Source organism: Lottia gigantea (assembly GCF_000327385.1).
Source record: "Lottia gigantea unplaced genomic scaffold LOTGIsca_21, whole genome shotgun sequence".
NCBI classification, from domain to species: Eukaryota; Metazoa; Mollusca; class Gastropoda; family Lottiidae; genus Lottia; species Lottia gigantea.
Genome location: NW_008708458.1, coordinates 1,475,411 through 1,488,404, shown reverse-complemented (window position 1 = coordinate 1,488,404; position 12,994 = coordinate 1,475,411). Strand labels below are relative to the sequence as shown.

The following is a 12,994-nucleotide window of genomic DNA, read 5'->3' as shown; positions in this document are numbered from 1 at the left end:
TTCTTGAAATAATGAACTACATCTCTCATTAATTGATTGTATCTGAATTATTATTTATAGAAGCAATTGATATATGGATATACATGCTCTTAACTCTTCGTTTAGTGTACTCAATCAGGCATAGGGATATTCCATTTATATAGTTTCAGTCCAGTATCTCAATTTCAAGTATCAAAAGTGCAACTAAGTGTAACGGAAGTGCTCTCCCTCGTGGAACAGTAGATTCCAGTATACATAATTCATAATATTTTATTGTTTTTCTGGAATTGCTATATTTCTGTCTTATTTTGTTCTGTTAGATGTTCTTGTCCCATGGTAAGAACTGTTAGTTAATAAAATATAGCTTCTAGACCCATTCGCCTAAAGGGGCCAAACATAGACGTATGTTTGCATTACGGGATGTTGCATTATCAATATTATGATAATTGTGGAACACAATACAACACAACAAATTGTCAGTCTGGTCGGCTGAATAAATACTAGAAACCAAGATAAATACCGAATGAAAAATATTTATAATTACAAAATATTCACAATCAAAATATATTACAATAATAATAATAATAAAATATAAATAATAATATAGTCGTCATTAACAGAATCATTGGGTAATGGGTAATATTTACCAAATTGTTCAATGCAGGTAATATCATCATGGAAAATCAGTCTCTTAATGTAACTTCACGTTTTTTCACGGGAAATCTCTTGAAGATACAGTAATTCAAAAACTACCTGATGTGATGTTTGTAAAAAAAATATCAAGAGGAATTGACCAATCAGATCAATTTTCCAAAAAAATTCAAAGTAAACAACGATTCTGGTTAAGCTTCCAGTGAATGTAGGAATTCGAAGAGTCAAAGTGGTAAAATTTTAATATTTTTATCTGTTTTCGCTTTTCACTTGGTCCAGTTCCAGAACACACTGTATTCTCTATATTTCTGTTGAGGCACATTAGATTTATACTGCTTGATACAAATTAATAACAAAGTACAAGTTCAGTACCATATACTCATCAAATTCGACCAGAATCAAGGTATACATCTTCCAGTGTTAGATGAATATTCAAATGTTCCAATTCACGCTCTAATGTTTTAAAGGAGAACGAACTGAAACAGCGTCATTGTCAATTGTAATAGAAAGTATCAATATTCATTATTTCCAACTACCAAGCGCGTATTCCTTGATGTATTTGTTGTTGAACATATCCATTTTGTTGCATCTGATGATTAACATTAGGCGCCATGTGGTTATTATATGATTGCGACGAGTATGCGAAGGGATTTACATTGTAAGGCGCAGAATATGATTGCGGTATATTTTGTCCAGGCATACATGGTTTACCGTCCCGCACTAAAACTGGCACAGCGACACGTCGCGGTGGTTGAAGGGCAGACAACTCTAACGATTTATCCTGACGTTGACGCTTACACTTATATCTCCTATTTTGAAACCAAATTTTAACTTGAGTTGGAGTAAGTTTTAACATACTGGCTAATTGTTCACGTTCTGGTGCTGATAAATATCGTTGTTGTTTGAATCTTCGCTCTAATTCGTAAACTTGAGCCTGTGAAAACAACACTCTTGGTTTGCGTTTTTGTCGTTGTTTGAGTAGCTGACACTCCCCGGAGTCCGAGGACACTGACGTGGTTTTCTCCTTTTCTCCCGGAAGTGGTGTTAATGTGGAAGTGGTCATCTGATGCTGTGTCTGATCAACCAGCGGTTTAACTGAAAATACAAATAAGATGAAATATTAAAAGATGGTGAAAAATATAGGATAAATGAACCGTTTGGGTTAAGAACGCCTCGTCGAAATATTACAACAACAGTGTACTTTATATGTTGTCGTGACAAGTAAAATTATAGCCATCATCATCGTCATTATTAGCATTATCATTATCATAAGAATTATCATTATTATGAGCATTATCATTATTATGAGTGGTACATTATTCTCATTTTCTTTACCCTCATTGATATATTTCTGAAGGCAAAATGTACTGTATCGTCTTTCAATCAGTGAAGTACTGACAGATCGAAATTATAGGGCCAGTGCTCTCCCAATGCAGTAGTTATTTGTGAAATAGTGTAAATGTAATAGATAACAATAACCTATTGTTCTGTCAGTTGATTCCCTGACCTAAATAGTTACTACAGGAAATATAGACCTAACTATTTTACTCTAGAATGATGTGGTAATAGTTAGAAAGGCATATATTTAAATAAATTAAAGATTTGCAATTTTCATTTACATAATTTGATCAATAATATGACATTTTGGAATAAATTACAGACTGGGACACTCATTCACATTTTCACTTAAATAAAAATTTCATTATCGGCTTCCCTGTTCTTCGAATTGAATTTCAACATTTCAGCAGAATTTTTTGAATCAATTTAAAAACATTTTTAACAAAAATCTTTTAATTGGAAATAGAAGAAATCATTATTTATATGGAACAGGCATTTGTAATAATATAAAATGTTGCTGTTCATATATATTTTCATTCAAATGCTATCTAAATTGCCCCACTACAGAGGAATTGTGACGTTCAATCATTTTCAATGAACATGATTAGTTGTTTATAGAATCCCCGACATGATCAAACAGTTGTGATTAGTGTTATGTAGAAATAAAGATAGAAAACCAGGTAAATATCTCAATATGATTGATAGACATTGACTTTATAGGGTGGGGTCATAACAGTCGTTTATTTCAACATTTATATCAGAATTCAAAGGGTATGAATTCGAAAATTGTAGCTCTAAAATTTTATTTTGAGAATTCTAATTTAATTTCAAGCAAATTTGTAAGGGAAACATGGTCGTATTTAGGTTTATTTATGTCAAAATGTAATACTTTCATGAAGATGAGGGCATTTTGGTGATCTTAATCTTCAATGTGGGAGCCGGAACTGTTTCACTTTGAAATAGCGTATATGGATATCGTAAATAAAACAATTTAGATCTGTTTAAATTGATAATACAGTACAAGCATCATTGGGTCAATATTTCTACAAAATGTCGGTTGATTTCTCTGGCGTCCCCAGATAACTTCAAAAGATGCTTGTAGCTAGTGGTTGTAGTCTCATAAAATTCCATAAAATTACGTCAAAATGTGAACATTTAGTTCATGTCATTCCCCAATGCTGCCTACATCGAGGAATCAAAGAGAATTATCCAACCTCAAAACCAATTAAAAAGGTGGTATTAATCAGTTTACCCAGCCTAAAATTATACTTTTATTACTTGTATTTCATCTTAAATGGCTTTCTAACTAAACGGAAATTAAATTAAAATCAAATAGAGAGGGGTCGTCAAAGAAAATTGGCGAAGAATATTAAAAAACAGTTTTAGTGTAATTTTCTCTTTAAGTTTCATGTTTAAAATATAATTAAAATATGTTTTAAATTTACACGAGTCAAGTCAATAAGAATTTACACGTGAGATTTTAATGTACGTAGACAGCTGACTTGTTTAAAGGTACTGTGCTACTAACGTCTTCAATTATAGTCTATGTCATACGTAATTACTTTTAATAGGCAGTGACTGCTTGATTGTTGGCGCTCTAAGTTCTCTTCGTGCTTAGATATCCTTAAATATAAATCTAAATCCTTAAGTCAAAATTCTATAAATAAGCTCCTCTGTAATATGTAAAGACTGGTGTTCCGATCATATATTATTATGATCATTTACAATTTTGTTTTTATTTCTTAAAGATTTTATTTGTAGAATGTGTAAAATCATGAAAAGAAATTACAATATACTACAAGTTAGTGTTATCACTAGAAAAAGCTGAATATGATTACCCTTCTGCTTACTCGGAAGTCTGAACCACTCTTTGAATTGACTTTCCAACTCAGCTTTAACTAAGTTTACATAACTAGTGCTGATATACTGGTATTTTATTGAATACAACAATACATATATCAATTATTGCACCAATATATATAATTAATTAACCGTGCTTGCAAAGCAAATCAAAATTTCCCTCTTTGCAAGAAGGGAATCATTCTTTGTTCAGTCAATGAGTTGATCTTACAAATAATAACACTAGCTATTTGCCTTTGTTGCCTCCTTCCAAGTCTTAAATCGTAGATAAAACGATCTTATGTCAATTTTCTGTATATTAAAATTGTCTTATAAAATGATGATTTGATTGGACACTGATGTTATCCTTCTCATATTGAGTACCTTTAAACTAGAATAAAATGATATTTGTATAAGCAGATATCTTAATGAATATTGATAGTGTATATAAAGAATAAAGGGTACTGTGTGTTTTATCTTGACAGGATCAATTAAGATATCTAATTAATTTTAATTAGTAAAGACACGAAATCAGTAGACAACCTTCCACTACAGGCTATACTGTACTCTCTACAATCCAACAGTTGTCGACTTTCTTAAGAACCACTTTCTTTCAACTGAAAGGTTGTCTTAGTGCAGGGGAAGAAATATAGGGCTTAACGTGCAGTAAATCCTTTCAACTTAAAAAGAATTTTAATTTTCAAGCTTTAAAATTCTTTATATTTATTAGTAAATTTGCCTTGATCAAACGAGACTCTTAATTTCATCATTTCATAATATTCCAAATTATTAAATTAATTTTTCTTCCCCGACGTCCCGAAAATTGTGTTATATATTATCTATTTACTTCGTTTAAACTTGAAATATCACATTATTTAGAAGCATTGATTAATTCGCTACGAGATATAATAGAGAATTTATTTTCAATAGATCAACTCTACACTTTTATAATTATTTGTATTTTCGCCTGAATACTTGACACACTATATTAATGCAATTATTTCATTATACTAATGTGAAACCACATTTCTCTCTCTCTTCGTGAAATGTTTAAAACATTTTTCATCTCATTTACAAATGGTATTTCTCCATGAAAAATGAAATGACATAGAGTTTCATGATCAACTTTTCAAATTAACTTCAGTAAACATAAGGCGTTTCAACCAATGACCTTCAATTTACTTCCTAATTTGAAAGGAAGACGTAAAATTAAAAATTGACCAAGAAATGAAAAGGAAACACGAGAAGAAATGTTTGGTATATGTTGATTTTATGACACTGGTACAGCTTAATCTAGATACAGATGCTGATGTCGAGATAATGAATAAATCGGAAAGTAATATAAGCACCTCTTCCTTCGTTCTGTTTGATTCATAACTAGTATATTTGTCAAGAATATTATGTAAAAGAGAAAATTTCTGTTCAAATGATGGCTTGGACCTACCCTGTTTCTTAAAGGGACAGATGCGCAATTTTGGGGGGTTGATTTGAGTCTTGAATATGTGAAAATAGAGTTTAGAATTACTAAAAAATCGCATAATTCCTTTAAAAATACTTTAAACTAGGTATTTACTCACTATTTCTATACATGTCTTTTCTATATATCACAGAATATCTTAAATTGACGAGTCGTCATAATTCTGGACTCACATGGATTTGAAGTCTCAAATTTCGACGGTAAGCTGTGAACACTATAATTACTGATTGGCTTCCCGTTTCTGAGACTAAAGTATGATCGGTCAAAAAGAATGGCGTTTCTGTACCTTTAAAGTTAATATTAATGTAAAGTTAAACTTGTCTCAAAAGTCATTTTTTTACATAAATAGAAACGCAATTTTAAATTTCATCTGATCATTAGAAGAAAATCGTTTGTTGGGCGAGATCTTTAGTTTTACCAGAATATCAAAATTAACACTTCAATACGGACTGATATCAAATTCTCATTGTAGTTATTCTTTACGCAATATAATTTGTTATCTCCTTAAAATCCATGTAAAGTAAAGTATGTAAGAGTACTATATTTAAGTTTTTTGAAAAAATCAAGTAAACTTCTTATTGAATCCCGGCTCATTTATATTTAATGGCTAATTTTGTAGCTCTGTTTAATCAATAACGCGTCAAATATTTTTTAAATTCCTTATATTACGACTCTAGCTCTGAGCATCGTTAATGATATTTCAACGCTCATTATATGGTATTTTGACCCTCGCACTATGAGTCTTTAATGTATTCTGGACGACGCGTGTTGTCGCTATCCAGCAGGGTAAGCAATGACTTTCACAGCTTTCTATACAAACTTTGTTCAACTTAATAAGAAAAGGTGAAAGTCAATGAATATCCCAGATATTTTGACAATTACTACATAGATCTAGCAAACAAAAAATTGCCCTGATTTTCTTTTTTTTTCTTTCTCTCACCAGGCCGAAATCAAACGAAATAGTTTCTATGAACTTTCAAAATTACATATGAATAAGACCTAACGTATTGTTTATTAAAACCCGTAGAGATAATGCTTAATAATATGTGAGAAATGGTAACATAGATTCTCAAAATGTGCAATTTAAATGATTTTTCTGTTAATGCAGAATTTATGACGTAGTCGAATCTTTCAGTACATATTTTGATGGACTCGTAAAAACATTTCAGAGATATTCTGGAGTGTGGAGGATTCTTTGGTTTTGGCTGATTGTACTGAATACGTATCGGTAGGCCTACTGTTCTAGATTTGATTAATGAATTAAACAATTTGTACGAGAAAGTACACTGACAATACAGTCGTTTACTGTTTGGATGCCAACAAATGAACCAAGTTCACCCCAATAATTTTGTTTATTTTGAATATATATAGAAGTCGAAATTAATAGAGTGATTCTGGGCTATATTAAAAGGTAATATAATGAATTAACAGTATTTGGTTAGTTTAAGATCGAGTTATCGCTCATCTTTCAATGCTATCATGAATACCGTCTTTCAACTTGTTGTGATTATCAAACCGATACTAACCTAATGTCTGTCTTATTTCAAAGCTCGTTTGAAACTGATTCTAAATGTATACAATTTTAAACAAAATGAAAGTTCAAGAGAGTCTGTCTTTTCCCATTGTGTCTTTGGAATTTTCATCTCCAATAACTAATGAAGTTCCGTGTACAGCATTGCATGGTGAGAGAACAGTGATAGAGGCAAAGTTTGGTCCCTTATCTTTTTCATAATTTTTGATAAAACACAATTTTGAATGACATATCTTGGTAATGCTGAAGTTCATTTCAAACGATTTCTTATTTTTTTTCTTGGGAATATGAATTATCACTTTGAAATACAAAGAAACTTCAATGTATTTGAACGAATTATGCTACATGTACTATTCTGATATTAGATATTGAATATTGGAAATGAACAGATATGAATTTACTTCGAACAGGATTACATGAAATATGTCTTCAAAACAGAGCGATGTTTAAATATCTTTTCTGTCATTTTTCAATTTCTACAATTTCTCTTTATATTTATCGTGTATAATTCTTACTTATCTGGAAAAATATCTTGTCTTATATCTGGATCTTGTATATTTTTATAGATCTGTCTTCTTGACACCGTGTGATAATAAAGTCATACATTTACTGACATTAGTGTTGATTTTACAAATTTGAGGAACAGCGTTTGAATTAGCTTTATATTCATCCAGTACCACAACAGTAAAATAGATATTCTAGTTTTCTTTTGCCGTTATATCATTAGCTCGATCACTTACTTTCAAATTTAATTATTATTTTAATTGTGCGCAGGATGACAGAAAATTTATTACAAATAGGCTTGTCAATATTTTCTTATAAGATTGTTAAAACAAACTGGTATATCTTGATATGCCAGTATTTCACCCAGAGCGACCTGGGGAAGTACAGATTCCGTACCACTTTTTAACAATCGTTCTGTGGCCATATTGACTGATGTGGGTATATCCACCAGTTTATCATTACATCTATTATTGCAGTGTGTCAACCTAATCATATTTGTTTAGAAGAACTAAAAATACTAACATTTAAGTTATTGTTTCCTAAAAAGCTCCAATATCGAAAACGGTTCGCACTTTCAGTATACATGTACTATTTATTGGCATCCCGGTTTAAAAAATCTAAATCATAACATAGAAATAAACGAACATATTATCAGCAAAAGGCGCATCTGATCTATATGTGTTTGATCTGAGCGGTATTTAAGGGTTTGGTTGTAACAAGAACATTTTAAAAACTGTAGCCTAAAAATAAGCTATTGTGTTAGGCTGATTAAAAGCGGGGTACCGCAATGAGAGAGTTATATACTATCAATAAATGACATCGACGATTATGAAAAATATCTGGCAAAAGCTTAATCTAGTAGTTAAATTCAAATATAAGACGGGGTACATCAAGGCGACATTTTATATCATTGATTATATAAGATGTGAATACACGAAATCGAATTGTTGTTACTCTCTATCTAGATGAAATGCTTACATGCAATTTTATGCATTTATCATGATTTGATGTTGCTCTAAGTTTTATAATCTCATATAATATAATTGGTTTCTTATTTCAACAATGTAATATCTACCGAAATTCAATACTATTGTTTGATCGTTGATACCAAAATGTATCTTTTAGCGCAAAAAATCAAATTTTTAAATAATATATTGATATCGAATTGCAAAATAAAGAGAAGTGCATAAATTACCGGAAGGGTCTGAACGCTAAATCGGTTAAAATTGAATCAATCATTGGAGCATTTTGTCTGCCGATAATACAAGTGATCGAGTTACAATGTAAATATATTAATATAAGTTTTAAATTCTAGCGGAAAGATAAGCTAGTTATCTGTTTATTTATCAAAGATTTTAATTTGAACGAGGAAGAGGATTTTCTGTATCATATATCTTATGTTTGTTTATTAAGCTTTTAATTATGATATCCGTTCCGTTAAATATCCCGCGAATTATTTACACATTATCTACATTACACATATTTACGAGTGTCCTGAACAATTGTTAGTATCGATAAGGCATTCTTCACATCTAGAGGCGTACGCGGATGTTTTTATTTTCGTTTCATATTGCACTTTAATGTTTTAAAAAGCTGTGAAGTGGTATTTACAGGCAAAATGAGATAATAGAAAGGTCGCTTTGTCAAATGTGTAGATAAATGATGAAGTACCGGTACGTCGCATCAGAATGAAAAATGACGAAAATTACAAAATGGTAATATCATATTTACAAATAACAAACTATATAGCAGACTCGGACTCGAGAATCAGATGTCAAACGACTGTTTAGAAAGCATTAAAACACCAGAACCCCCTCAATATAAGATATGTTTAGATATTAAAATATACAATATAAACACTTTTGGAGGGTCCACAAAGTTTGTATGTTAAAATGTTTAGTTTGTGTTTTATCATCTGTTAAATTATATTAAAATTTGTCATGAATTATTTCAAAATTTAATAGATCATTTTTCTTTATAGAACTTTCCGTAACTTCTTCTATCCTGATTATAGAATTTTTAAGACAATTATGCTTGGAATTGAAACATTGTTCGTATATTTTATCACTATGTTCAAGTGAAATGAGAATAAAATAATGGATCTAAAATTTAATAACGATAAATTAAAGTCCGATATTAGCCCGAATTTGTTAAGAGATTCTCAAGTTTGAATCTGACATATCAAAAGTCGCTCAGTCAAGACAATCTCTTAAGGCATATTGATACACGATTGAAAAAAACATGGAAGTTCTACACAATTTAAACTAAACAATCAACGATGGATCTCAATAGGGCCTATACAGAAATGACTTGTTGCTGACCAAGTGATAATGCCGCAGTTAAAGATGATAATCAATAAGTCATAGGGTAATATTGGCTACAGAATAAATAAATTGTAAGAAATATAAGTATATGAAGACAGTTTCCGAGTAGATCTATAATAATATTTATATATCATGAATTAACTGCAAGTGGCTGAAGTCTCTTCCCATTGAAAGGCTCTTCTCCTATTTTTCAATCAAAGTGGCTAACACTTACAATAATATATTAAAATCAACTTTCCCTCGTTTTTCAATCGAAGTGGATAATAAGTGTCATCTTAAGAAGCTCTTCACTCGTCTTGTATTGAAAACCAACTTTAGTCAATAACTTACCGTCTTTCGAACTGTCATCATCCTCACTTGGCGCGGGAGAAGATTCCATAACAGAGGTGCAGAGTGACGTATCAAAATCCTTGGAAACTGGCTGTGCATGGCCTCCCATTCCTGGAAGTGGTGGTGTGTAGGAAAGATTCGTATACGTCGGTTGCATGTTAGTCGGAGATCCTGCATTTCCATAAATACACGATGGATTATTGTTCATCTGCATGTTCATCTGATCACACGGCCGATGATGATTGATGTCAAAAGGAAAATTGGGGGTCATCTGGTAATTCATTGTCTGATAATCTAATCCACAAGAGTTCTGTGCTTCAGTCCAACTTAAGATGTCTTTTACAGAAAAGGGTGTTGAAAGCACTTGGTTAGAATACATAGTTCTTTCTCCTTCCAACCACTTAATATTTTGAAGAATTTTCCGTGAGTGAAACACTTTAAATCCTTCGAAAACTAAAGAGCGAGCAACTTAGCACTGTACAAAACATTCATCGCTTGTTCAAATTAAAATCAAAATATCCCTCAATTATCTACCCCCCATAGTTTACGTTTCAACCAATCAGATTCGAGTATCTGTCTAAGGTTCTCTGAGTGGTTCTTCAATTTGTTTATATACACAGTGTATACATATAGAACGTTCGTGTGTACTCCAGCTCATGAATATTCATTAGGTACATAACTTAATAGAATTACTTCTTGGTTGGCCTCTTCAGTTTGTCAGTAATAGAGATGTTTATACGTGTTTAGATCTTCTCTCTATTAAACATAATAGTCTTAATTCACGCCTTGGATATTATCTGATACCTTAGCTATTCTTATACTCGGCCATTTCTACACCCAGTAATTCTTATTCCAAGCAATTTCTACACCCATTAATTCTTACCCATAGCGATTTCTTCACCCAGTAATTCTTATATGTAGCGATTTCTACACCCATTAATTCTTATTCCTAGAGATTTCGACACCCATTAATTCTTACCCATAGCGATTTCTACACCCATTAATTCTTACCCATAGCGATTTCAACATCCAGTAATTCTTATACTTAATGATTTCTACACCCAGTAAATCTTATACCTAGAGATTTCTACACCCAGTAATTCTTACCCATAGCGATTTCAACACCCATTAATTCTTATACCTAGTGATTTCTACACCCATTAATTCTTATACCTTGTGATTTCTACACCCATTAATTCTTATACCTAGTGATTTGTCCACCTAGCAATTCTTATAGCTAGTGATTTCAACACCCAGTAATTCTTATACCTAGTGATTTCTACACCCAGTAATTCTTATACCTAGTGATTTCTACACCCATTAATTCTTACCCATAGCGATTTCAACACCCAGTAATTCTTATACTTAGTGATTTCTACACCCATTAATTCTTACCCATAGCGATTTCTACACCCAGCAATTCTTATACTTAGCGATTTCAACACCCAGTAATTCTTATACTTAGTGATTTCAACACCCAGTAATTCTTATACTTAGTGATTTCTACACGCATTAATTCTTATACCTAGAGATTTCTACACGCATTAATTCTTATACCTAGAGATTTCTACACCCAGCAATTCTTATACCTAGAGATTTCTACACCCATTAATTCTTATACCTAGAGATTTCTACACCCAGCAATTCTTATACCTAGTGATTTCTACACCCAGCAATTCTTATACCTAGTGATTTCTACACCCAGTAATTCTTATACTTAGTGATTTCAACACCCAGTAATTCTTATACTTAGTGATTTCTACACGCATTAATTCTTATACCTAGAGATTTCTACACGTATTAATTCTTATACCTAGAGATTTCTACACCCAACAATTCTTATACCTAGAGATTTCTACACCCATTAATTCTTATACCTAGAGATTTCTACACCCAGCAATTCTTATACCTAGTGATTTCTACACCCAGCAATTCTTATACCTAGTGATTTCTACACCCAGCAATTCTTATACCTAGTGATTTCTACACCCAGCAATTCTTATACCTAGTGATTTCTACACCCAGCAATTCTTTTACCTAGTGATTTCAACACCCAGTAATTCTTATACCTAGTGATTTCTACACCCAGTAAATCTTTTACCTAGAGATTTCAACACCCAGTAATTCTTATTCCTAGTGATTTCAACACCCAGTAATTCTTATACCTAGAGATTTCTACACCCATTAATTCTTTCCCATAGCGATTTCTTCACCCATTAATTCTTATACTTAGTGATTTCTACACCCAGTAAATCTTATTCCTAGATATTTCTACACCCATTAATTCTTACCCATAGCGATTTCTATACCCATTAATCCTTACCCATAGCGATTTCTATACTCAGTAATCCTTACCCATAGCGATTTCTATACCCAATAATCCTTACCCATAGCGATTTCTACACCCAGTAATCCTTACCCATAGCGATTTTTACACCCAGTAATCCTTACCCATAGCGATTTCTATACCCAGTAATCCTTACCCATAGCGATTTCTATACCCAGTAATCCTTACCCATAGCGATTTTTACACCCAGTTATCCTTACCCATAGCGATTTCTATACCCAGTAATCCTTCCCCATAGCGATTTCTACACCCAGTAATCCTTACCCATAGCGATTTTTACCCCCAGTAATCCTTACCCATAGCGATTTCTATACCCAGTAATCCTTACCCATAGCGATTTCTATACCCAGTAATCCTTACCCATAGCGATTTCTATACCCAGTAATCCTTACCCATAGCGATTTCTACACCCAGTAATTCTTACCCATAGCGATTTTTACACCCAGTAATCCTTACCCTGATTTCTATACCCAGTAATCCTTACCCATAGCGATTTCTATACCCAGTAATCCTTACCCATAGCGATTTTTACACCCAGTAATCCTTACCCATAGCGATTTCTATACCCAGTAATCCTTACCCATAGCGATTTCTATACCCAGTAATCCTTACCCATAGCGATTTCTACACCCAGTAATCCTTACCCATAGCGATTTTTACACCCAGTAATCCTA

The 12,994-nt window shown here is 32.1% G+C and overlaps 1 protein-coding gene across 1 annotated transcript; it reads right to left on the bottom strand.

The window, feature by feature from the left end:
* Positions 1-1,162: 1,162 nt before the first annotated feature.
* On the bottom strand, positions 1,163-10,187 carry LOTGIDRAFT_115366 (hypothetical protein; the record flags this gene model as incomplete). Its single annotated transcript, XM_009054164.1, has 2 exons — positions 1,163-1,705; positions 10,026-10,187. 2 exons carry the CDS (start codon positions 10,185-10,187, stop codon positions 1,163-1,165), a joined length of 705 nt encoding a protein of 234 aa, XP_009052412.1.
* Between the last annotated feature and the right edge of the window lie 2,807 nt (positions 10,188-12,994).